Source organism: Saccoglossus kowalevskii, chromosome 3, assembly GCF_978046115.1.
Source record: "Saccoglossus kowalevskii chromosome 3, keSacKowa6.1, whole genome shotgun sequence".
Taxonomy (NCBI): domain Eukaryota; kingdom Metazoa; phylum Hemichordata; class Enteropneusta; family Harrimaniidae; genus Saccoglossus; species Saccoglossus kowalevskii.
The window spans coordinates 12,863,237-12,891,236 of NC_140643.1; the positions used below are offsets into that span (position 1 = coordinate 12,863,237).

Sequence of the window (28,000 nt, forward strand, 5' to 3'; positions counted from 1 at the left end):
TATGTGATGCACATTTTTTGTACAGACTGAAACTCGTGGTTTTTTTTTTTTTTTCATATTCTACCCTGGGATAGTCGCTTTCTGCTTTTGTATAGTGCCAGTTTGACCTGGCTCTTGGAAACACAGCGAGTACACCCGAGCGATAAGTGTTACGTCGGCTCGACATAATTCACCAGACTGTTATTTTTTAAGTCATATTTGAATAATAGTCTGGGGCAGTTCAATACGTCACTTACTTATGCGCATTCTTGTAATGTACAGTTTTATTATGCTTTATTTTTGCAAACGTCATGTTGGATGGTGCGTAAACAGTGTATGTGGTTGTGTGTACATTTAACATATTCTGTTGTACACTTGCTGTACTGTACACATACTGTATAATGTTGTACGTTCGTCATAGTTTACATTTGTCTTTACAAATTAACAACACATGATTAATTCACATCTCATTATAAGACACGTATCTACCATTACGTATCAACCAACATAGCAGTTGCAGAATGAAACTCTGGACGACTGTACAATATAAAGTGGAGTAGTACATAAAGCAGTCACGGCATTCCATAATAAAAAAATCAACTCATAATATATGATGGTACTTTGCGTTGGAACCTCTTCCAACCTCTCGCATTTATCTAGTTTGCGTCGCCCATTTATATTGCACTCTATAATGTAACGAATAGACTATCCCAACCTTAGTAATTTAATATTATCATATTTAATATGTATCAAATCTTTTCATTGGAGAAATGGTCTGACAAACAAGCGCTATTATATAAGTTAGGTGGCTGTATTTGTGTTTGACCAGGGTAAGTTTAGATTGCTACTGCGATGGCTAAAGTCTCCGATGCAAATATCCGATCCAAGCGTAACAGAAAAGCAATAAACCCGCGATCCGAATGAAGGCGACGTGATTGCGACAAATGTGCAACCCCGACGAGCGGTGCAAATGCACAGATAACTCGGAGAGCGCAGACCTACACCAAGTAGCGCATACCCCCGACATATTGTAATAAACCTACACGGTATCCACAACCATATCTCTACTTCAAACTTATTGGTCCGTATTAAGCTAAGAGCGACCTGTGAATTGTATGTGAATTCATTCATAAGTTTTTGAGTTATAAGTACAAGAAATAATTCCCAAATTTGTATCCACATCTTATCGATTACTTCCTGTGTTCATGTCGCCTTACTGATGGTTTGATGAGAATCCACCAATATCCCTTTGTGTTATAAATGAGAAAAAAAACATTCCCGTAATTGCTGTATCCGCGACAACCGTACAACATGTAATGGATCCGTAGTTGTATCAAAAGCATTATGAAATTGAGTGTAAAATAAAATAACAAGAGTTGAACGAATCACGTGGTTGGTGTCTTTGAGTTTCAGGCTTGTGTCTGTGGCCATATTTATTACTGCGTTCCTGCCAGTCGGAAAATTGAATTTATCGCTTAATTAGTCTTTCAATCATGATGTTTTCCCTGGTGGAAGATACTATCTGAAACAAGCGCCCTCATTTCCGTTTCGTATTACAAACGAAAGCATTGGGCGTGCTTAACTATAGTGGTGCTAACACTCAATAAAGAAGGGTGTTGCTAAATTAGCTTCGTTTAGCTGCTTCCCACAATGACATTGTTTTCGACACGACTGTAATCAATCCCTGTATTAGATTGACTACTATTTGTGATGCTGTAACGGGCAATTGCGTTTTATACGACAATGACGATTCGAAGCGGCGTTAGTTTTGTTCTTGAATGAAAATATTTGAAGAGAATAATTCTATGGTTTTAAACGACCACGACCGTTAATCTTTATCCCAATTGTTATCTTAGTTTGTTGTAACTATAGCAACATATATATTATATTATCTACTCCGCCGTGTATGTGACACGATGCACAACAAACCATGAGACATTCGTGGAATAATTCATATTATGTTCTCGCCTGGAACCAAATTGAATATAATCAACATCACACATAATATTCGACATTCTAATTATCTTGTTTCTATTTTGATATGCCATAATGTCAAAAGTGAACAATCAATCGTAGCTCATAGCAAAATGCTGACTGATGTTTGCCGCAGTGTCTCAATCAGCGTTACGTCATATCGCGGTTACTAGAAGACTAAAAACCGTGGTCATATGTACGACTGTTATGTGTAATATGTTAGAAGAAAGGGTGAAGTGAGAAAACAAATGCACGACTACAGCATCACAAGGGTAACTCTCCCCAGTTCTCCAAAGAGGTGTAGCATAGATCGTCTGTAAAAACAGTTTGTTTCCGGATGTAGGAAATGGTCAGAATGTGGTGAAGATGGTTATCGAGGCCTAATCGAAAGCTGAAACGTTAGACCAGATAAGGCGTTTGTCGCGGACTAGTGTGCTTATCTGCTGTAGTGATTTCATTCTAGAAGGTCGAAACACGACCGTCATGGTGGCATTTTAATAGAGAACACTATATCATATAATTGCTGTAAATAAACAAAATCCTCTCTTAAACTAGTTTACTAGTCCTTCCTCCTGTAGAAAGCAAGTCCGTTTAATGTTATACTTGTTGACATAGCATGTGGCCTACTTTTAGTAGTCGCTTGAACTCTTCGTTGGGCATACTGAGTAGATCAGCTCAAACGTCATTCAAGTAATTTTTAAGCTTTTTACATGGAAATGTAGACACATTCCGGTAAAAAAAATCGCGATTGGTTGTCTGCGATGAAATCCGCTCTACAAAGTCTCCTTGTTGTATATCGAGAACAAAGCCGCTGACCTTTGACCTAGCAAAATTGCCTTTCGATGTAATACTTTGATGACGCATAAAAAGGTGAAGACAAAATCTTTAGCGGCCGCGCATTATAGTTAATCTCAGCTTTCTCGCTAAATCAATCTCCCGTGATTAGTATCACTAAATTGCGAAGCTGTTCGATGATTAAACATTTGCTACAGGACTTGACAGCATGCTAAAGTGAATCTATGACGAGCGACAGCGAAGGGGTGTGGGGGGGGTTAACGTCTATCCATATTTACGTTTACATGATGCATTGTCAGATGTTATATCGTGGCCGAGAAACTCACAGAGCCATGGAGTCACCGTGACTGTAGCCGTATTGATTGTCGGTCAGGGATGTTTAGGACCACACTCCATCAAGCTAATAGAAATATAACGCCAGTAGTGTCATAAAGCCCACGTTATCTTTACGTCGTTTAGCTCGTTTATTGGAATGCTAGCGAACCAATTATATTTATTTTAATTGATACCTCACGCCGAGTCCATTACACACACAGACTCTGCTAGTCCATGAAGGCATGGAAACAATCTTCCACAGTGCCATTATAGCAGATTTATTGAACTTGAAGTAGAAGTTATTGGGTACGGTACCTATATTTCGAGTTAATTATATACTTGCAACTGACAACACAATCGATATCTCCAAAAAGTGTTCAGCTGATGTTGGTTATTTACTTTTAATTCGTTCAGGCTGTTTGTTTTACCGGGTATGTCACGGTGGCTTCGCCAAGTCCAAGATCTTTGCGCTCAACTTGTGATTACTGTCAAATAATTCATCTTCTATCAGTTAAATAGAGTTTATTGAAGTTAAATAAATCATACCAGTAAAATGAAATGAAATGACGCACAATATCCACCTAATGTCTGCCTATTTACGTGGCAATCACGCCTATTCAATGCATTTGAAGGAAGGCACGATGACACTGTCGAGTGTGCTCTTCCTTTCTCGTGTCAAGGGTGTGGTCCGTGTTCTTCGGTATTTTCAGCACTCTATTATTGTCCACTTATCCATTCTCCAGCCCCCTATTTCAATAGCCACTTACACACTCTCACATGAATGAAATTAAATAAAATATAATTTGTGCATGTAATATATATTTTACGTATATCTTTCGTTTTTATTCACAAATAACAGATTTTTAACATGCGTCGAGTCATGGTCGTCGTTTAAAGCCGTGTCTCAATTTTAAGATAGTATTAAGCCGACAGCTCGCCCAGATTATGAGGTCCTTAAAGTCTGGTCGATATATTTGATTGTGACAGTGTCGGCAACACGAAGTCTCCAGTCCCCTATAGAACGTGATGTATTGTGTTACATCAGAGAATGGTATGTGTGTCTGCAACATCATTGGTCGAGCCAAGACGCCTGCGTTGAAGCTACCACCCAATTGCTTCTGCTTGGTGGCTCGTAATCACGTCACTGCCTCAACAAGAAACTGTTCGGTTTTGAAGAAAGCGCCAGTGCATTGAGTAAACAATCCGTACCACGTTACCGTGCAAAGCGGAGATACCAGTCCAGTGCAGCGCTTGGCTTGCCATACGTACCTTTGAAACTGTGGGCGTTTGTTAGCTGTCTGTTGTTTGTTATTGTGACGCACTTTGCTGCAAGTTGTTGCTTAGCTGAACCGGACAAACCTTCGGCATGACTTTGACGCATCGGGAGAAGGATGGCAATGGGAAAGACGATCAAAGTTTCGAAATGCAAAACTCGGTCGTGCAAATGGACACCAATGACACCAAAGTAACATGCACTCTGGATGAAAAGACAGAACAGACCGAGCCTGACCTTCCGGACCGTGGTCAATGGACTGGAAGATTCGATTTCTTGCTCTCCTGTGTCGGATTCGCCATTGGTCTCGGTAACGTATGGCGATTCCCCTACTTATGCTACAAAAACGGAGGAGGTAAGAAAGTGACGTCATATCTATAATTCAATATATTTTCAAAGTGTCTTCTATGTTGGTGGATTACATTGTAGATATTCACCCACTGCGAGATTATATTATGATTAAAAAAACATACACAATCGTGAGAAGTGCGGGCAGTACACTGTTTGTGCATCGCCGACCTTTAATGTACCACGTTTCATTCAATATGATTTTCTGTTGGAATTACTTTCCTTCAACATAGCTAGCTTGGCCTGCTTGTCAACTTCAATGAAAAGGCTATATTTAGGACAACGGGGACCTCTAGCCTCGCCGATACTGATGTAAATTTCTTCCTTTCACACTCGCTAGCTCCCAACTACTTTCATACAGAGCTTAACTCGGCGATTGATTCATTTTTATCGCAGCTGTAGGTCACAGTTGTTTCTAAAGTGCGTGACATTGCGTGCTGATGGACAACAATTTCCCGCTGTACATCCGGTGTGACAAAAGACAGAGTTAGAGCAAAGGCCGCCTGGTAAATGTTGAAGGATTGCGCTAAATGCGCACTACCGTCAATTCACCTCCATCATTTGCATATGCCCTCGCAAACCTAGCATTCTGCAAGATAGATAATTCCCCGCAGGTGATTCCAATACAGCGTGTCGGTGAGATCACGGCGAATATATACTCGATTATTGTCCGTGATAGCATTATCACGTGTTTGCTTTAATTGAAACTAAAATAGCATAAACAACCAAGTTGAAGACAGTTACATCACGACTGTACCGCGCATCATGGCGAAAACGGAACCCACGGAAATAATGATTTCCAGACACTGTTCACAAATCCTTCGTGTCTCTATACCCCAGCTTGATATTGATCTTAATTACATTGTATTTGATCTCGGAAAATTATAGAAAAATGTTGCTTCATGTCAAACATTCTTGTATGATATAGATTCTAATGGATAGTGAAATATATATGACACAATGACTAAGACAACTTTAACAATACTCTCGTCTATAAATCACTGTATACGATGTGTTGGCCTTTCAAGCAGTTGTTATTGTAGTTATGTGTGTAATGCAAAGCTAAAGTAAAGAATGGTAAACTCTGGAGGCGGAGTACTCAGTATATGCGAGGACGATCAGAGAGTGTTCTAAATAAGGGGAAATAATAAGTCGAAAAACACAATTTAAATTTCGACATAGGTATATATATATATATATCAGTTGTCTTCTAATGTTGTGGTACCAGTCTTAGTATAGTTGAAACGGCATTATCCGGGAGTTCGAGTATTTAGTTTCACGCGGCTGCTGACAACAGTTGTTTGGGTGCTCTGGACTGGTCCTATTTTGTCACGTGTGTATGCATTGGAGAGGACGTTGAGTAATGCATATGTCACATCTGAACATCAGCCACCAATCAGAATAGCTGCAAATCCAATCTACAGAATTGGTTGCGAATCAGCACCAGAGTCGGCACCACTGATTAAGAATCTGTTTGCATTCCGTTCATTGCGGTATCTGTTTTCATCGCCAGCATGTGGAAAAGAACTTGAGAAAGGAGTGATGATGGCCAGGCTTTGAGTTCGAATTGAGATGTTAGAGGTTTGCCCGAAAAGCTTACATACTCGTCACTTGTAATGATGTGTAATCAAGCTTGTTGCTGGCATTTGCCGCCACACGTTGGTCGTAACGTTCACATATTCCATGGATATAACGCTCAAATGTGCGTTAATGTTTGTCTAGAATGACCAACGTCTTGTGCGATACGAATCACTATACTCGGAACCTAGGACTGTTAAAATGAGAAAGTTTTATCCGCTCACTTTTCTCCGTATTTCTTACTACTCTTTATATATATCTTCCATCCTATCTCTACAGTACGCCTGACATTCAACAATATGTCAATGTCAATCACTAGTGTTTGTTTTCCACCTTTGTCTAAATTGCGTGGAATGGGCACACTTCCCACGATGATTGGATAAATGCGACTGCAGCTTCCCAAATCACGTGATAACTATTACATCACGCCATACCCATATATTTTATTTGAAAACTTAAAAAAAATACCAACTTAGTAAAGCAGAACCGTGATTGCTTAAACATATGAATGAACACAATGTGATGTGCATTTCAGAGTAATATCGGCGGCCATTAAATTGTACTGCACAACATAAATGACACGTTGTCGATGGGTGATTGAATTTATTGATTGCTTCCTGTCACAATCATATCACGACACTTCACAAACAATCCCGGCAGCATTAGATAGTTGCGTTGGAAATTACTTTCGTGGCAATTTTAAATCACTTAGCACATGTAGAGCATTTCCTTTAAATCGTGTTCCGTAGTTCGTGTATATTATATTGTGAAGGGCATTCAACCAGAAATCAATCATATAAGTTTGAGTTGGGACTTGACAAGGAGAACCCTTAGTGTTATTGCGTTGGGTGTATGTGTTTCTCAGTGCTTGCATGGGTGACAGTATCACAGAGTGACAACCCTGGATTCTGTAGACCAGTAGCCGTGTAAATAGAGCAATCAATGGCATACGTTCATGACCGCTTGATATGGCCTAAGGACAAATAGTATGGAAGTAAACACCTTGATGCTGTTTCTAATGGATTTGGGTCGCTCAAATATAATGATTTTAGGTGCATGGACTACCAATATTTGCTCGTTTTCATCAACGTTTTATTATTCATCAAACGTTGCTAGTGTAACTAGCTTCCTTCACTTAATGCTTGTGGTATCTATGTCAATATATAGTAGGCGATCGAACTTTTTGAATACGTCGAATAAGTGAAATGTGGGGCTCATTGTTAGCAACGTGAACACGCCGAAGTAGTTGCTCTAAAATTCACATAATGATGAACGCTGGTTTCTACTGAACTGCATTTTAATTGGCTTCGCTGCTAGTTTTTTATATCCTTCCTCCCAGGTTGCATTTAAACGGTCCGTTTGATCTCCTAATCCGCTTTGAATAGCAATCAAACTGAGTTGCTTTTTCGAAAAAGAAGCAATTGAGCACGACTCTTTCTGTAATCTTTTGCCTGCCAAACCCCTTTCACACTTTAACTTCTGATGAAGACGTTTGGTGAAGAACTTATCAAGGGCCCCGGTCGGATGTTTATACGGCTGTTACCAGAAATCAGACAGTACAAAATAAAAACTGTAGTTTGTTGGTCATCGCGGAATTTTTACTGCTATGCTGACAAAGTTACGAAGACAAAGGGTCAAGGACTATGAAGTGCATGCAAAGAAACACAATTTGCTTTCTTATTGATCAAGTGTGAGTGATTCTATCCACGACAAAGTTCATTATTGAGATGCATTCACCTCTTTTTCAATCATGGCCTATAACATTGAAAAGTAAGCTATACTTTTTGGCGTTGAATTGACTGCATGGCGCCATTGGAATATATTATGCATGCTAGCATCTTTGATATACTTACTCTAATAAGCGCATTAAGTGACCAGTCAGACCTCTCTTAGATAAATCTACATCAACGCATGGGAGCTGAATGTTTAGTCATCATAATTAAGCAAATACAATAATGCTACTAATCGAGTCTGAAATCATGCAAATCGCTCTTCTCTAGTGTTTGGACGCCACTGAAAACTTCCCGGGATTCCGTTAAAATGACAGAACTGTGTTTGTTCCACGCGAAATTCGAAACATTTTAAATAGGATTTTTAATTGGTAGAGCGCGTTGCTGCTGAATCAGCTGTCCTTCGTGTTGACTCTGTTCCAAGCGTCCTCGATGATTTACTCGGATCGCGTGTGACAGTTGTAACCACAATAAGTTAGATTTATTAAGAATGTATGGCTAAAAATGCTTTGTTGCAGCCACGTTCTAAGTGCATCTTCTTTATACTAGCCAGCCAGACTGAGATAACGAGACCATTACAGGGAACGGCCAAACGTTCTTTTCTTTCACTATAGGAATTCGTGTATTCACAGAAAGACAGTGCTCAGCTCTGTCATTTTCAGTTCGAATGCTTTGCTACTCAACTGCCTTATTAACGAGGCCCGCATAGTGAATCCCTGGAAGGTTTTTTCAACTATGCTCATTATCGTCGGATCATTTTTACCCTTGTTATGAGAATCTGAACCCGCTCGTAAATTATATTACATCGTAACATACCAGACGTCAACTAAAATAAAATCCGAGTGTATCAATGGAAAGCTGAAATAAAAAAAAAATGATTTTCTCAATCCAATATTGTATTGATTCAACTTTTTTTCATTTATATTGAGTTTATGAATAACATTTACAATATAATTGAGATCGAGAAGCATTTTAATGAAATATTTGTCTTTAAAGTAGATGAATGCGCTTTTGAACGAAACGAAATGAAGAATAAATATCCTCATACATACGATCATTTTAACATTAGCCATATATTGCGATATAACTAGAACGATGCACATTGATTTTAAAACCGTGGTGCGGAGAGGGTTCAAAGGGTTTAAGAAAGCAAAACAAATGCACGCCCCTGAGTTGAAGCAAATAACCTCGACAAAGCTTACTACGTGATAATAATTCTGCACAATGATATATTATATGCGCTTATTAAGAATATAAGTCTGTTTGAGAATAACAGCACAGACACGTAAATGGGTACCCACAGTGTGCTATTTAAATATGTGTTAAACCGATTCACGCATTCTCCGTCGACCCACTGGATCTACGGATAATGTTGCGGGTTGCCGCTGTGAATGCACGAGTCGATAACGATAATTTCAATCAGATAAAGAGCTTTAGGACTTGTTTCAATATGTCTGGGTAAGACATTCCAATAGTCGCAATGTCATGCTCTGTCCTACCTGGTAACAAACATATCATACCACACAGCAAAAGAAGACGCTGACTGTAATAACGGGGATAGACTTATCATATGACTACCTGGTTTAAATTTCCCACGCCCTGCATATTTTCAGATTAATAATTGCCACACTCAGTGTGTAAATCTCACAATACAATACTTAAATTATTTTCAATTCATTCTGTTTTGGTGGAGGAAAGAAAGACGCTGCTAGGCAAAGGAACATGTCTTCAAATGGACACGGCGTTGCTTCGTGGATCCAACTACTTAAGTTATTGTTGTTTCACGCATTCCACTCGACACAATTATATTGGTACTATCGTAGTTATCAAGCCGGGATGGCAGAGTGGATTCCCTGGATAGCGTATGCTATCCCTCTTGGCGTCAAACAATGCGCGTTAAGTTTTAACGCAAAACATATCATGACGCAAGGTCACAGTGACTCCAACGAATGTGATTTCATTTATTTGTAAACATTACCATGTAAGCGCATTTTTAATATTTCAAAATTGTATTAAACGTGATGCAAGTATAATACGTCAAAGTATTTCTACATACCGACCGGTTTTAATGATTAACTAACACACCAACTGTGAGTATTAATCAGCGGGGGTCATGTTGTTCAAAACTAGGGTTACAACTAAAATTGGTTCGGCGTCCATTATAAGGCTTTTCTGGATTGCAGTAATACTATAGACTGTGTTGTTTTGAAAATTAGATATATCTTCTCAATCTTTGACAAAATGGAATTTCGAAATCCTTGCTTCTAATTATATTATAGTGTCGAGAAATCAATACCGTGATCGTGATTCAAGTTTACGCAGTACGACTATTCACAGCTCCAACTCCCTGTATATGCAAGTGATATTATAGTGGTGTAAGCAATATCGAGACAACGTGTCCTAACCACGACGGAATCTAATAATGGTATAAGTAGTGATATGAAATGTATTCCCTCTCTCATCCAGGGTTGTCTGTATATGTTCATTTCAATCTGCGTGAATTCAATAATGCATCACTTCATGTCGAATAATGTATCGGTTATATTTTCTATTTCGTCTAAATCACACAGTACGATGGTTGTATTGATAAAGGCTGTAAACTGCTCCCAGGTTACTCATCGATATCCCTGGGGTCGCTATTTATATTGCACGTCATGTCGAATTCATAAAGGAGGTAATTTCTCCCGCGGGTTTGAGATATCATCTTTCGGTGTCACGTGATCCATCATGGAAAAATCTCCATCGCATTATCCTTGTTTCAAATCAAGTCTGTTCGGCTGCAATGTCGAGAAACCTGCTTTAGATTAGTAAAGATAATAGCAATATAATTCGAAGATCAGAACTAATCATATTGGTCTGAATTCGTCTTGTTAGTGGAATATGTGTATAACTATGTTTTACACATTATCTTAATTAAAATTACACTTGAATTAGAAAACACATATCACTGATGTTAAAATCAGATCATATAAACGACATTTATGATGTCACACCATATTTATTTGTACAGAGGTACGGCAGAGACAAATCAATAAATCTGCCAATTGTGTGACTCAAACCAAAGACGTGTATCACTTTCCTTTCACATGTCTGTCAATTTCGAGACTTCTGCCTTCCACATGTATTCCAAACCCACACCTTTAACAGGTTTATTTATTTGGCAACAACACGTGATAAAGGAAAGTCTAAATCAATTGGGTGCATATGTGTTTCATGTTATCAAAGTTAAGAACGAGATTTCAGAATTATTATAATGTGTGTATTATATTCCATACTGTACAGCTGACGCGGGCCACCGACATTCGATGATTTTATAAGACCAGAATACTATACATCAAACCAACATACTGGTACATTGCAGTTTGACGACAACAATTGTATCCCTTCCCATTACAAGATTTCAATGCGTCACCAAACAAACTTTAAATAATGCGCCATAGTCAATATGGGTCCCATGCTACGTATACAACGCGTATAAAATACATTATTTGTTTCTTTACACAAATTTGAACACGCTGCAAGGTTGAGTCGAGACAATAAGTATAAATGATTAATAGATTTCATAAATAAAAAAATAGGGTATAAAGATATCACAGACTTTATTGTTATTGTTGCTATATAGTGGTATATAGAGCACGACAGAGAACGGGTGATGCAATCAAGTTCTGTTTCTTTGTTTGTTTGTTTGTTTGTTGGTTAGTTTGTTTTTGTTTGTTTGTTTGTTTGTTTGTGTGTAATTACTTTTTGTAATGTACACTGATCACGTGTAGTTTACTAGTATATGTAGCATTAGTTTAGAAGATAAGCAATGAAGACATAATTGGTGACAACTTTACTGGCCACAAAATACAAATAACATGTACTCAATTTAAACCTTTGCTTTTATAACCATCCAAATTTGATCTTTAATCTTCACCCTTAATCTTTTCAGGTGCCTTCCTAATTCCATACTTGTTGACGCTGATATTCGCCGGTATTCCGATATTCTTCTTGGAAACAGCACTTGGACAATATCTCAGCGTAGGCGGTCTTGGTGTATGGAAGGTCTGTCCACTTTTCAAGGGTAAGTTGTATTTTACGTCATCAGTAGGAATTATTACGTAATTTAAAGGTTAAATGCGGTTAAATTGTGTGTCGTGGGCGCCAGCAAGCGGCTGTCCTACACTACATTTCTAATGAAAGCCTTACATAAATCAGGCATACCTTACAGCAATAATGATACACAAATAATCCCACTACTAATTTAATAACGCATGGGTTAAGCATGTGATGTAATGCAGCGACTAGTTGCCATAGTGACCTAGAATTACATACTACGTACTGCATTCAGTCGAATTCCAACACTGATCAAATCCCTCAAGGACAGCAATTCGATCCAACTTCAATGCATCCGGGTATGTTTATAAAATGCTTTGCGGAAATATTGATGTAAAGCTAAGGCTCCATATTTCTATTGAGAGGCCGACGCTTTATATTCAATTTATTTTATTGTAAACAAAAATCGTTAGCTGAGAGTTTGTCGTTTTTTTTTTGTTGTTTTTTTTTGCGCAACCTTGCACTTTTGTTGTATAAATTTACGTTAAATCTATTAGAACGAAAACATTTCTTTGCGAGATAAATTGGCTGGGTCCACTTTATGTAGGCACTAGATAGATAAAATGGCCGCTGGCTGGATTGTCCTTGAAAGAGTTGCGAAGCGCATACTCAGGAAGCTGCTCGCAAAGAAAAACACAATATTAACCTCTGCCCGGTTTTCCATACTGTGTCGTGCATTTGTATGCCCTGGAACTCCGCGTTTAATTATACTTGCGTTAAACCTGCAACACACAGAGTATCCTGCAGCGTTCCGAGTAACCTAAACCAAGACAGAAGAGAAAAATATTGGTTTCAAGTGTGTAGAAGGAGCTGAACTATCCCTTTGACGCCCTTTAGTAGTAATGCAAATGTGTTTTATCCTCGTTGATTCCATCTCGATGCTGGTCCGATATACTGCCAATGTAGAAAATCATCATTTGATGCGACGGTAAACAAAACTTAGTTTAACATAAAAATTTAATATCCTTTTTCTATACCGAGGTACTGCAACTGCAAATCACATCATGAACAAAACGTTTGATATATTTGAAATTTCCCGGATAACCTGGTATGCATATATATACATAAATTGCGTGACAGATACAGAATAACCACGAAATACTATTATGCGAAAATTGTGTAGTTTTATGTTTTATATGCTATTTTCAGTGTGAGTTGCTATGTGTGGTTGGTCATACCGTCTCCATCGCTGTTACATTAATTCTGTAGCAGCAGCTCTTGTGCATATGATGCTTAAATACTAAGCTGAGTATCGTGCAGATTCACACACCCAAAATGAAGTATTATGGACACCCCCTAAATATTGCAGCCTAACCCCTGGAACAAATGACACATTAAACGCACATTTCCTGCCATTAGCCCAATGAAGCGTGAACATTGATTTGAAGAAAATGTCCGCGTTCGCAGAGTGCACCTTCTAAAAATAAACATCAATGCCTGCGCAACGTCAATATACCCAGGGAAGATAACTATGGAATAAAGTTCACTATCACTGTGATACACATTTGCAGTCTGACGGCCTGGTGCGTCCATTATATGGTATTTATAATGTGATGATACCACAAAACCCAAAGCGCTAATTATCACACAAACACGATTCAATTAATAGATAATAATGACACCCGGGCGGGGTTTCACACTGACCTTCGACGTGACTTCACGTTAATCGTTACAGTTTCTTAGCTGACAGTACTGGATTATATTAACTCGTAAGATTTATAACAGAATACAAATATCATTATTAACTTTCCATTGGAGTTGGATTTAGATTGAGCAATGCAATCGCCAAATAAAATAACCGCGCATGAATGCACAGTTAACAAAGGGGATTGACTTGTGTATGTTTTGAATGCACCGCACCGTCGTTTCGACGGTGGATACTTTCAACTAAGCACGCTTTCTATTGTGACAGCTCATAATAGCATATCATTTGTAGAAGGCATCTCCAGTACATCGTCCACATATGCGCACATATCCATTGAGAACACTTTTTAATGTAACTAATGCAACTTGATAAATAAATGTCTATCACCTCGTCGTACATTCATATTATATTCGTTAGCGTCATCTGCGCACACAAATGGTGTGTTATGTGCTGAACAGACAGTGTTTTGCTAAGACTGTGGAACACCACTGAAAATAGTGGCATTACACATTGCAGAAAACACTGCATGAACATAGCCCAGCTAATTATCACTATACTGACAGTGTTGCAATTTACTTTCCTTCCCAGGTATCGGTTATGCAGCTGCCATGGTTTCTTTCTGGCTTAATATATATTATATAGTGATTATTGCCTGGGCGTTACTGTATCTATTCAGTTCTTTCACACAAGTATTACCATGGGAACTATGTAACCATGATTGGAACACGGAATTGTGCTCTACAAACACGTCGGCAAACTTCTCCGTTATGACCTACCCGACTAAGGAATTCTGGGAGTAAGTATACGCGTCACATATGTGTTTCGTCTTCAATATTTTAAAAGTCCCAGTGAAACTGTCATGTCCGTCTTATTTATGCGATAGGTATATACAAAGGCTGGTAAGAGTTAATGCAAATAAATTGGTTTTCGTAATGGGCCGAACACCAATCGGGCCGCATAAATGAGAGAATTTGAACACAACACCATGTCTATTTATTGTAGACACTTCTTTTATTTATTTATGCTTGCGAAATATCCAAGCACTTACCCAATTTCATGAGCGTTGATGTTTCTTTGTGTTCGGTTCGTTCCTTTTACCTGCAGTTTACCCTATGACGACATTATGGGCTAATGGTTTTCAATTGGCTTGTTATCCTGTTCAAAAATCTGTAAAATGACTTAAATTTCTCTCTTTTACGAGAGACGGAGAGGGCAAAAAAATTGGCTCGTTTAGGTACCAGAATGCTTTACATCGATTAATTTTATGAACGCAGTAAACTAAACTAAACAGACATTATGTGTGTACGTACATTGTATATTTATCTGAAGTTTTTAACAGCCTTGCTTGACTGAGTAAAAATAAATATATAACTACAAAACGTTGAATGCATAAAATAAATACAGTACAAATACAACGTATCCACTGAGAAGGGAAATAAAATAAAATAATAAATTCAAGCCACATTTTGTTGGGATAAGAATATTGCCTCTCTACTGCGTTCAAAATATTGAATTATCCTATTATCTGGAACGGCACAGTACAATACAGATTAGATGAAACGTGTGAATGAGCAACTCATTAGAAATACCAGCTGCACACGACTGTGAATCATAACGATTGAGGCCACCCACAAAATCTCAAATGCCAAGTATAAATATGCGTTTATAGCTGTCTGCTTGTGGTGTGTTACACAATCCACTGCATAAGAAAACGACCTAGAAATGATGAAGACATAACGCATGCGTGACACATAATGTGACAATTACCCAAACTTGTAATGAGTAACTAAACATCTTAATTCACATTCCAGTAAACAATATAATATTCTCACTACAATTATATTCAAAACACAGGTTTACATAAAGACCCATAAATATAATCCCCCCCCCATATTCTGAAAACAACCTTGGGATGGTTTGTTTTATTGAATGTGATACCACAATAACCGCGTCCTAGATTTTTTTTAATCAGCTGGTTGAATCATTTTTATATTTGAGACTGTTATGAAAGTGTTAAATAGATTTTTAAACCAGCCAAAACTACACATCGTTTTTTTGTGTGAAAATTAACACGAATGCAACACACTTCTACGAAAAAAAAGATTTATGAGCCGAATTTTCCAAAATTGGGCACAAGTTGATTAGTTTGTAAAAATGTTCGTTAGTTTGGTAGAACAGGTCTGGAAACCTCCCCTTAACTTCTTAACTAAAGGATACTGAAAATGATAATTCTGGCGTGACATCCGCTCAACATTTTTCAATAACTATTAGCGTTATGCATACAATAGGAAATATGTGTTGGAAATAACGGATGGCTTACACCAGCCTGGGACTATACGCTGGCAATTGGCACTGACGCTCCTATTAGTATGGATTGTTGTTTATTTCTGCATTTGGAAAGGCGTCAAGTGGACTGGCAAGGTAAGAACCAATAATTGGGCGGGGTTTCAGTAAGGATTTATTTATAAAGATTATCTGGTAGTCTTGTCTCTTCGTATCATCTTTATACTCCAATACCTCACAGAGGGAAAGTTTCACTAACAAGGGATTCAGTTTACGATCGAACATACTTTAATGGCTATGTCTGAACGAGCAGCGATAAGAATTTACCTCGACGTTTCAGCCATTCGATTATTGCATTGAACGAGATGAATGCTAAGGAATTTCGGTTTGCCGAGCATGCGCGGTAACGTAAATCAGTGAAGTTGCGCATACATAACACAATTCTTCTAAACCACAACTGCTTTAATAAATAATAAGACATGTTATAGTAGGTGCATAAGAGGTACCACCTCGTGTAATAAGAATGGTCAATTTAGTCATAGAATAAAAATTACCTAAAATAAATATATATTCAGATGTGTTCACTAACATTATTATAATATTACGCATACGATGACGGAAACTTGCGGTGTATTTCATGTGAATTAAATTTAAATCCAAGCATTAGTCTTTGATAATAACTTGATTTCCCACTGGTATTCTCGACATTTGATGTATAGCGCATGGCGCGATACGATGCACAGAAACTGTAACTGCAGAATTAAAGAAGAAGGGAACTCAGTTGTAACCCAGGGTAATATAAATGAATCTCGACTAACCTCAGTGTCAGGAAATTATTCTAACCGATGGGGGAAACAAATGCCAAGTATCAGTGATTAGTTTGACAGCACACAATCCCTCCCCAATCCTTACAGCTGTGGTTTGTAAACAGCGCACTGTCGTCACTCAACACTCAGCGCAGTGTAAAACCCCCGTGGGCCAGGCTTAACTAAGCGAGAATGTTTTTCACGAAAGCATATATCCCAGACCAATCATCTGTAACTGTACACTTGTTGTTTATTTTGTAATACAGGTCGTTTACTTTACCGCCCTATATCCCTATGTAATGATGATTATTCTACTAATAAGAGGGGTCACACTGCCTGGGGCGCGGAACGGCATCATCTTTTATCTGAATCCCGACTTTAGCAGGCTTGCAGATTCTGAGGTAACAGTCTATTTCTATTTTGTACCATTATAATATGTGGGTTTTTTTCGTGTGGAATTACATTTAGTGCGTGATTTAAATACATAATCGTTTTGCACATATAAATCTTACTGTTAGTTTATAAGTATTGGCTAGTATTGTGTTCTTGTTGAATGAAATTTCCACGGCCTTTGACTACGAAGTTTGGTATCTACCGATAAAGTCTCTACATTGCCATTTGGTATGCTCTATTCACAATGACAAGATGGTCAATACCCACTGTAGCACTCTAGGGTGTGATCACAATTAAATTGAGCGATTGGTATAATCACACGGATAGTCTAACGAGCAATGTTATCAGTCGCCAATGATTACGTGGACACTACGGACTAATTTAATCAAAAATGCTATACGTTTTGCTTCCTTGTAACGCCGACTGTACGCGCATTTGTATGTACATATTGTATTATCCCCCTACCTCAGAAAATTAAGTGTACGTACAACATTAACGCAGTATACGACAGTAGACATTTGACTGGAACTAACGTGAAGGTCTGACTATACGTGTTACGTATTCTACCTTGTAGGTATGGATTGACGCTGCAACGCAGATCTTTTTTTCCTATGGAATAACACTCGGTTCATTGGTAGCCCTCGGTAGTTACAATGACTACCATAACAACGTATATAAGTAAGTTTAATATATTCCTCATCGACCTGCAATGTACTCAACAGCGCAATACACGTGCATAGATTAATTGTTTGTTTTCAACTGAATATATGTGTATATGAAAGTGGTCAGATGATATTATCAAATTGATGGATACGGCAAACGTATGAGTGGTTTAGTTCAACTCACTTAAAAGATTGTATATCCTACATGTGTTGGGTTCTTGGCGGTATTTATTTATATAAGTACACGGCGGTCGGAGAAGTACCCATCCATGCATATACAACATATGTTTACGAACTCGCGAACATAGTCCATCCACCTAAGGGTTCAACTATAGTCATTTGAGAACACAAACAATCTCGGACTGCGTTAAAGTAACCGTGGGTAAAGATTACTGAAAACTGAATGTGATTGGAACGGGGAGAAAGAACTCTTAGTATACTTATTGATATACGATATGTATAAGCGTTGGTTGTGGTAGCTCCATGAATAGCTCGCTCAATTCCTACACAGCCTGACCTTCTTGATCTCAGGCACGCTCACAGCTCTTATCGTATCGCTTATCTGCTACGAATATTGATTTCGAATTTGTACATGAACCATGAACATCAGACTTCCTGGAGCTTTTCTCGCTAAAACGTCTGTTACGCCGTCTGATGTTTATCATGTTTTTGCGGTTTGTGAATTTGATAAACATACGCCAATTAACCCTTTGCCACCCAGTCTCGGGAGCATATGAACAGATATAGCTCCTTTTTTATTTTAAATGTGCGTTTTTTTATATTCTTCTAATGGTGCGTTTTCTGTAACTCGCATTTCAGAGATGCCATCATTGTTTCATGCGTTAATAGTGGAACAAGTTTCTTTGCTGGATTTGTTGTGTTTTCGACGATTGGTTTTATGGCACATGTACAGGGTGAGCCGGTCAGTGAAGTAGCCGTATCTGGTAAGATATGTTCTTGAAAACACTCACTACTTCAACCGTCCTTAACGTTAGTTTCCCGTGTCTCATATTAACACTAGCTTCGCACTGAACAACATGTTGTTTGAACAGATCACATAGATGACATACTAATCTTTACGATCCGTGTATTGTTTGAACTATGTGCTGAGCTTCGAGGGATATCGTTAGCAGTTTCCCATTCTTTGGGTTTAACTATATCGTAACTTGGAGCGCATTCCGAACCAGTGACCTGTATCCTAGATAAGCATACAGAGACGTAATTTTATGCGTGCCAGGGCACCGCATTTCCTCGCCTCTAAATGAGAAACACGTGGTTTTGTTATGCGTATACATTTATTGACCTCAATAAACATACTCTCTAAATATTAATCCCAAACTGCTGTATTTATGTTTGTACGCAAATCGCTATAGCATAAAATCTTGTATCGTAACGGGTCACAGGTCATCTGCGTTCGACACATCATTTCAACACGTAACGATTCTGGTTATCAAGTTTAAGACCGGTTCTGAAAACATTTATCTGCTGAGGCGCATACTCCATCGGAAAGATAATCACGTACACAGGGTTGTAGACAAACAAGGCTTAGCATATTTTCATTAAGCAAAACCAGACTATCTACCGGATATACATATTACGGTTACTGGGCATTGAAATCCGTCGTGACGCCACAGCATGATGTTTGACAGGGTTCGGCAGACACCAACAGAATATTTAATTATCACTGTCACTTGAATGCATTCTGACTTTATTCCAATATAACTTTGAGGTTTAATTGATACGCGATACAGCTTTCTTGCAATTATGTTATTTTTTGTCGTTGATATCGAATTATACTACCATGGCAACAAGATGCTGATTGCACTAATTAGTCATGCGTCGTGGAGCTTATATCTATTGATTCAAATGTTCATGTGGAATTTCTGCAGTGGTTGGAAGAGTGTGATTAATATTTGCTACGTTGCCATGGTACATATATACTCAGTATGCAAATTATTCGGGGTACACTAGATGTACAGTACACTATGAACTTTTCTACGCCTTACCTGGCCGACACCTTCCTTTATCAAAGAAACAACTGAAACTCTGTGATGTAAATCACTCACAAGAAATGAGTTGCCAATGTTGATGTTTGCTTGTAAACATCCAAATAAACTATATTACGATAAGCTTTAATTTATTTATTTCTATATTTTGTTCATATATTCCAGGTCCCGGACTAGCCTTTCTAGCGTATCCGTCTGCCATCGCACAGTTACCTATATCTCCTCTATGGTCGTTTCTGTTCTTCTCTATGTTGTTTATGTTGGGACTGGATAGCCAGGTACGGACAGAATATGTATCACTCGCAAGAGACTGCATTATTCAGTTCCAAAACCATTGATGTTATTATGCATTTTGTTGATAATCACGGATAGACGCATTTAGTCGTATTGATCATATTAGTGTATTATACTTCATACAATGCGTGATCTCAGTGATGACGTGACAATATCAAAAAAATAGTAAAATGCATATCAATACACGTACACAATGGTGCAAGCAGTATATGTAAATGGGATCGGCTTCTTGTATTGCACGTAATAGAATTTACGGGGGTGAGTCTGCAGACTGAGGGTGAACATCCCACAACTTTAACATTCTCGTTCATTGTATTTACTAATCCCTGTCTATCGATACTGGCTATTTTATCGTAGTTTTGCTAAATGTATTTTTTTGTTTCAATACAGTTCTGCACTTTAGAAGGCTTCATTACAGCCTGTGTCGATGAATGGCCCAGATATCTACGCAAAAATAAAGAACTCTTTATAGCCGTTGTATGTGCCGTTTCCTATTTAATTGGACTTTCAACCATTACACAGGTGAGACAGTGGGGTGTGCAGCTATACTTTTTGTCTGAGATAAGATAATAGTATACAAGAAGCATTAAATAAAATGTTGCTACCAAGGCCACTTAATTGACTCTACCTTAACTGTTCTGAATGATTGCTGAGAATCCTTCCAAATTGTACGTCAGGCGCTATGACGGCCGCGCGCGTCTCTAATAGGCATGCGAATACAAAATCAAATCACTCGAGTTTGACATACTTATAATAATCAAAGCAGATTTGTGGCAATTTGAAGGAAGTCAATTATAAACTTGTTGCTGATTATTTCACTGATTCGACGTTACTTTCTTGTATACCTAACTTATGAAATAAAGTCAACTCATTAGTTATGCACATATCTAATTACGGGCTAATCTGAATATGAATTCATTTAGTAAGCACCAAATACTTAGACTGAGATAAACTGTACTACCCCAGGCTATCGTATGCATTGTAAGTTCGCTCTGTCACACTTGTCACTGCACGTTATACTAGTACAGTTACACTGGTCTCACAATTCCTATAAGTACAACACAAATTGGACAAAAGTACATTGCAATTATGTAACGCTCGTCTCGCGGGATTATAGATTAGTTCAAACATGAATGAAGTAGCATTCGACTTCCGTTAGAAGTAAATGTGACCGTATGTATGAAGGGCGCGCACACGTTACATTAAACGCTGTTTACAAAGTGTTTCTCTTAAGTATTCCTCCCACGTTCTGTGTACCCCCTAACTATTGTTTGTGACTATTGTTCTTTGTGCATATTGTTTCTGTAGACTATTGTAAGTTGTGTGGTACACTGTGTAACCCTGTCTCTTCGATCCGTTGTTGCTGACTCGGTTTCTCTCAATGTATATCTTATACGTATTCTACTGTTTTGACCAATCGAATGAGACAATTATTTTTAGTCTTGTTCTTTTTTTTCGAAATATCCGCCATTTTACACTGAGCTGCTTAAATGTCATGGCCACCGTGTTGGCGCCTGTTCAATAAAATACATAACCTGAAACCAGTGTATATAAATATCAGGTATTATTCTACAGTGCTACAGACAATAATCCTGTGAATGGTACTACAAGTTGATTTCTGAATACGCGGAACAAACAATCATAGTTCTCGGGGTGAAGGGCTAAGATATATCAGCATTACAAAGTACTTTAGCATAAGTTGGTTTCAACGTTTCTTATTAAATAGCGCAGGATGTAAGAACGCTGCCTTATCATAAAACCGAAAACAAAATAGGGGTAAATGTTATTTTTCAATGGACGTTTCATGATTTGCACGTTTAGGAGTAAAATGGAAGGTCGGTAAATGACTAAATCATGCCTGAACATGTACAAGGAAATAGGAAACACAAGGTCCTATGTGAAAGTTGTTTATAATACAGCATCTAGTTGCTTACAAAGATAATATTAGGTTTCTATTACAGTCAATGAGATAAAATTATTATTGGATACCCCAAGTTTTTATGCGACAAACACCGCCACAAATAAGAATTCCTATAGCGACAATCACACTACTAGTAAATTAGTTGCTGCGTATTACCATGCATACTCAGCCCTTAAATCGAGCTACACTTGCATCATTCACCACCGGTTACTTCAATCATCTCACAGTTAACTAATCCTGATCGTGTACGCATCTGTTCTAGTTTACCCCTGCCAAGGGTCCCCGCGGAGTATTGTCTGAAGGAATGTTTTAATTCTACGCAGTGTAACCTAAAACGGCGAGTCCACAACTTGACCTACTAAGGTTACGCAATTGTCATTCACTGCGGGAAAAAAACAATGAGCAAAACAAATGCTGAGCATATGTGGCCATCAATAAACCCTGCAAGGCAAGGGTAGTACATTCCCCGTACGGTGAGCGTGAGAACTGGGTATTGGCGTAATAGATACGTGCATTAACCTCTGCCCCGTTCTCATTCTGTATATAATTGAGCAGGATAATAGAAAGGAATGGGACCAACAATTATAGATACTAATCTATACTACACGGGTGAATCCAGTGAGAGACATACACAAAGTCTATAATTTGGCATATGTCATCTTCTCACCAAATGACCTACTGTGTTACTCGGGCAATTTACAACCGCCAGTTTTGTAACAAAATGTGAGGTTAATGTTCTGTATGTTTTGTATTGGGCCCTTGAGAGCAGACATATCTACTCCTTTCTATGCATGGGCGATGTTACGTGAAATCATACAACATATCTCTAGATATATACAGCTTCCTTAATCTGTAAACGTTTCTTCAGCTAACAAATAGTAATACCTTGTGCAACTCAAATCTTTAAATATTGAGTTTCGTGCATAAATGTCAATTGACTGTGACCTTGTGTCTCATGAGGACAGTGGTCAACAATTGGTCCTACTGAGAAAACATGACTCGTAATAATCATAACATACCGTAAACACGTAGCAGTAGGCGACTATAAACACCAATGACATAAAACCATGCCATGTTTTGCGTGTCAAATCCTTAATTAGCTCAACGTGCTAGTGTAACGTGTAACTAGTCGATGTCGATATCAACATGTGTGGCAACATGTCCAAAATTAAATATCTGTATCTGTTATACTAATTATTTTTTAATTTACCCCTATTCTAGGGTGGAATGTACGTGTTTCAACTATTCGATACGTATTCCGCCAGTGGTATGTGTCTCCTCTGGTTGGCCTTCTGGGAATGTGTAGCGGTGGGATGGGGATACGGTGAGTCTGTGATCAGTACTTTTCACTTTTTACGTCTAATTACTCACGATTCCTTCGCTTCATGTGGAATGATATGTATTCGACGAACCATGTGACTATTGCGTTGATAATCTGCCTTCACTATTGATAATAATGTACAAATCGCGTTTATCACAGGTGCCGATCGCTTCTATGACAATATCAAGGACATGATAGGATTCCGACCTTTTATATGGTGGAAACTTTGTTGGAAGTTCTTTGCACCCGCAATCAGCGCTGTAAGTGCCAGTGTTTGTGTTATGTCATTTAGTCTAGCGGAGTATGTACAATGTGCGGAGTGAAATTCCCACATGGGGCGTGTGTGTTGTATGATACATTGCCGGGAATGCGTGAGATACTGTGTCCGTTGCATGGAAGATGAATTGTGGGTGAAATATGCTTAATACTTTGCTGGTACATATGCAAGCCTAAGATGGCTAGACTTTATGTTTCACGTAAGTCAGTTTAGCAGCCCTTCCCCAATTTCAAATAGACCACCCTGAGTGTCAGTATATTCAAGGATGCCGTATGAAAGATAAGAATATTTGCCAATGGCATGAATTATCCACAGTAATCTGACTGAATTACGGCCAAGTTTGCACATGGCCGCCAGGGAAAAGATGACCGCTATTCAACTCACGCGATACGATACATACTTTTTACCAATGACGTCATTATATATTAAAACATTGTTTTTAAAACATGTATATTACATTGTTATGGTGACAACGAACAACCATGTCTATGTGATTTGGGGTTCATGTAATTAAAACATGATTACATTTTAAACTGTTCTGTCTTGTAGGGTGTGTTTCTCTATGCGCTAATTCAATATCGCAGGTTGAGTTACCTAGACTACACATACCCATCATGGGGAGAGGGTATTGGCTGGATGATGGCATTAAGTTCAATGCTTTTTGTGCCCGGATATATGGTGTACATACTAATAAGGACAGAGGGAACATTAATGGAGGTAAGGGAACATATAGTACGATGAAAATTACGCACTTAACCACAAGATGGCGCCTGCACATAAAGGAGAAAAATAAGAACTAACGAATCAATACAGCTTTCCATTAACTACGCGTCCAGTGAGCGAAGCACTTCTATAACTGTTATTGTCATCGTCGCTATTGTTTTTATATGTACACAACAATCAAAAGTTGTTGACGACACTGCGCACCAAAGGCGGCGACACGAAATTTTGCATGAGGGGCGAAATCTGAAATCTAGACCCTCTGAATCGCTATTTCCTGTATTTTGAGAGGCAAATTTTGCTGACACAAAGGGTTTCATTTTTTCAGGTGGGCGACCGCCCCCTCTGCCACTCCCACCCCCGGTGCCACCGCCACTGCGCAAAACCACATGCAGACGTCATTTCTATACCACAGATGCACTTGTCCGCTAGAGGGCGCGATTTATAGAACAAGTGACTGTATTCTGTGTTGTATAAATCAATTCAGGGATGTGTAGGGTCTTCGTGTGGCTCGTTGTGCGAGTTGACTATTGTGATTGACACAGTATTGCATAATTACCCATTCACAAATTGTTTATGGAACTGTTATGCAAATACAGAGTTACTTCAATCAATCTATTTGCCTTGGATCAAGTAAGTTTAATCCCACGGATGTTATAATAATGTTCAACATATCTCCACGCATGTTGGCCATGTTCTCGGGCCAGCCAGTATCTGGAGAGCTCCCCATCCACCCCACCCCACCCCCTAAATTCAGTACTGTGCACAAACACTACTTACTTCTTCTTTTTTCTCCAGCGTATACGGAAATGCATGCAACCGCAATGGTCGGAAGAAGATTTACAGAAATACGCAGAAAGAAATGGCAATGCAGCGTGTACAGAGCCCGGGGTTGAGGTTTACAGGCTCTAGACAAACCCAGGGGGTTTTGTTTCAGGTAGTTTTACAAAAATACCTCGATGACTGACTTGTACGTGAATGTATAGGAAAGTGAAATCGGAGATGGGACTCCATGATGATTGGGAAACATATTAGAAATTTTGCTACCATTCGAGACACGGATATGCTGTGTGTACGGGACTTGTGACGTCGCTGTATTATGCAACGCTATATTGATCTCGGTAACCACGTAGCAAGATGTGTATAGTGCCCTCAACGTCAACAATGATACACCGGCTCACACGTTTATTTTAAATGCTAGTACCTTGCCGTTAATCATTAATTCATTCATTATGTTGCCCTACTTTTACATTTAGAAATTCAAAATTACCTCAAATAATGTCTTTGCATTTTCTAGTGCAATAAATGAACACCATCTGTGACATTGATGAATGCATTGGAGAGCTCCATCATGGACAACAAATACTCCAATGTAGACATAGTCCATGTTGTGACGTCATACAATTGACGATTCCTAAGAATCCTAAGCATGTGTGGCCATTAAAACACGTCTTTAAATAAGTAGGTCGACGCATCCGACGAAATGAGTCACGCCGCCCTTAATTTTCTGGCTACTAAGTAGTCCATTCACTATCTGAGTTTACTTAAATCGAGGTAACATAAGGGGTCGCAAATAATGTTATTAGTATTGGTTGAGGTACGTCCAGAGGTACGATAGTGAGAATTATCGAGTTTTATCCGTGACAAACTGAAGCAGTGCTTGGAATTAATAGTACACGCAAAGTATTTGTTTTTTTGTTTTTATTGTTGTCACAGTGGTGGTCGTCGTCATCGTTACAATATGATCCTAAAGCTTAGTACACATATATGCATACCACCAAGCTTTAGTTTCATAAAATGCTTAGACCAGATTTACATGTTGATACACAAATTGTAGCATATTTATTTGTCGACATAACTATTTAATTTGTTATGCATTGCATCATATACGCCGGTGATCTAGTAAATATATCACTGTACTCACTAAATATACGTATAAATACTGATTAGATTTTCGTTCCGTGTATAAATCGAGTTATCAAGGAACCAGTGTTTCACATCTTATTTGATAATCCTAATGCAAAGCATGTGTTTTAAGTGTCTCGCCTTTTTCATTATTATGTCTTATGATTTTTCAATTAATGTGACTATTAGTATGGTCACAGATATGTTATATGTATTGGGGAGGTTCTGAGGTAATTTCTTCTCTGAAACGCCCCCCTCCAAATTGGCACGGAATATATTTCCTCGCCTGCGTTCTACTGTGTGTATTACAAGCAATATTATGAAACTGCAATGTAATTGTAGGTCTCACGTCAGATATAGGGTTTCTTTACACAGCCATTGTAATGTGCATGGTTTTAGTAGAAGTGTATGCTAGCAAAGCGGAAGTACACTCGAGGTTGCTCGAAATCTGAGTTTCAGAGACGAATGACAGTGCGTGTTTAACACTGTATACAGCCAAGAGTTCATTTAACAATTTCAAAACACTTTATATGTATTATAATGTTTTATTGTATTTAATAGTTTGTGTAAAATATTGTCCATCGCTGCCATCAGAGCAATAATACTTTGTACATTTCTAAAAAAAAATGTGTAAATTAGAGTCTACTGTACATGTGTTAACAATTTTCGACATGTATTTCAATAGATGGAATTTGATTCGCTCTTATTCGTCGTTCATTGTTATATTCGTCATTCTTCATTCGTCCTGTTCGTCATTATTTGGCGTTACTCGCGTCCCAATTCTCGCGTTCACATATGCCGACGCGTTTTTGTTTCAATATGGAATCGGAAGTGAATATGACATCGAGTTGGTCAGGTTACTGGTTTCTTTTGCGTTGTCTTACCCTGTCACGTGACAATGATGTTCTATGGGTAAGCTGAGGAATGTCCAATATGGCAGACACATGTCACTTATGAAAAATTATAATATATAGGAAAGTCATTTCAAACTGTAAGAAATGTTTTAAGGCTAATGACTGAGTCAGTGAGTAGATGTATGTATACTGAATCTACTATGTATTGAGTCAATCTGGATAACAGATTAATTAACTTAATTAGTGTAAAGCGATTTCATTATATCATTGGCGAATGTTCAAAATATATAATTACAGTCAAGTTGTTTTGATGAGGTTAATCCTCATATAGAATTGTGTATGTTATACTAGTATAATTTAAATCAATAATTGAATATTGCTCATAATGCTGTGCAGGGTTTTGTGTCATTTCAGCATTTAGTATTAGTCTGAAAATAATTCAGCCTATGACAGAAAAAACAGTATTGTATAATTCAAGGATACCATCGCAATTGTTTTGTATTTTGCAATATTGACGCGGCCATTCACTCTCTCAGTGCCAGCTGTATTTATCAGTCAAATTGAACAGGATACTGACTAATACGTTATTTATTGTATAAACAAATGCATCATATAAAGGTGGAAAGACGCCCTCAATGGCAATATGCACTCTGACATTGTCCTCGCGCGCTAATTCATCTAAGAATTCAAAACCGTGTATAATAAATACAAAGATGGGTTTCTGTCATTATATAAGTTGTTATGTGTAAGATTGGTACAAGTAACTGTAAATCCTTTTACATACTATAATAAATGTTTTGTCATAATTGTACATGGTTAAACAAAA

General features: G+C 38.2%; 1 protein-coding gene across 1 annotated transcript; it reads left to right on the top strand.

Moving 5' to 3' along the window:
* The first annotated feature begins 4,234 nt into the window (after positions 1-4,234).
* Positions 4,235-28,000, top strand: LOC100367249 (sodium- and chloride-dependent GABA transporter 1). Its single transcript, XM_006812383.3, has 13 exons — positions 4,235-4,691; positions 11,924-12,055; positions 14,321-14,528; positions 16,021-16,153; positions 17,088-17,222; positions 17,789-17,892; positions 18,696-18,820; positions 20,048-20,160; positions 20,567-20,698; positions 23,319-23,421; positions 23,578-23,678; positions 24,245-24,412; positions 25,214-28,000. The coding sequence occupies exons 1-13, from the start codon at positions 4,430-4,432 to the stop codon at positions 25,325-25,327; spliced, it is 1,830 nt and encodes a 609-aa protein (XP_006812446.1). The 5' UTR covers positions 4,235-4,429; the 3' UTR covers positions 25,328-28,000.

Excerpts from the sequence above, each read along its gene's own strand:
- LOC100367249 (XM_006812383.3), top strand. The coding sequence starts at position 4,430 with ATGACTTTGACGCATCGGGAGAAGGATGGCAATGGGAAAGACGATCAA. Across the intron at positions 14,529-16,020 it reads CCGACTAAGGAATTCTGGGA|GAAATATGTGTTGGAAATAA; the intron begins GTAAGTATACGC and ends TGCATACAATAG. Across the intron at positions 20,161-20,566 it reads TGTTGGGACTGGATAGCCAG|TTCTGCACTTTAGAAGGCTT; the intron begins GTACGGACAGAA and ends GTTTCAATACAG.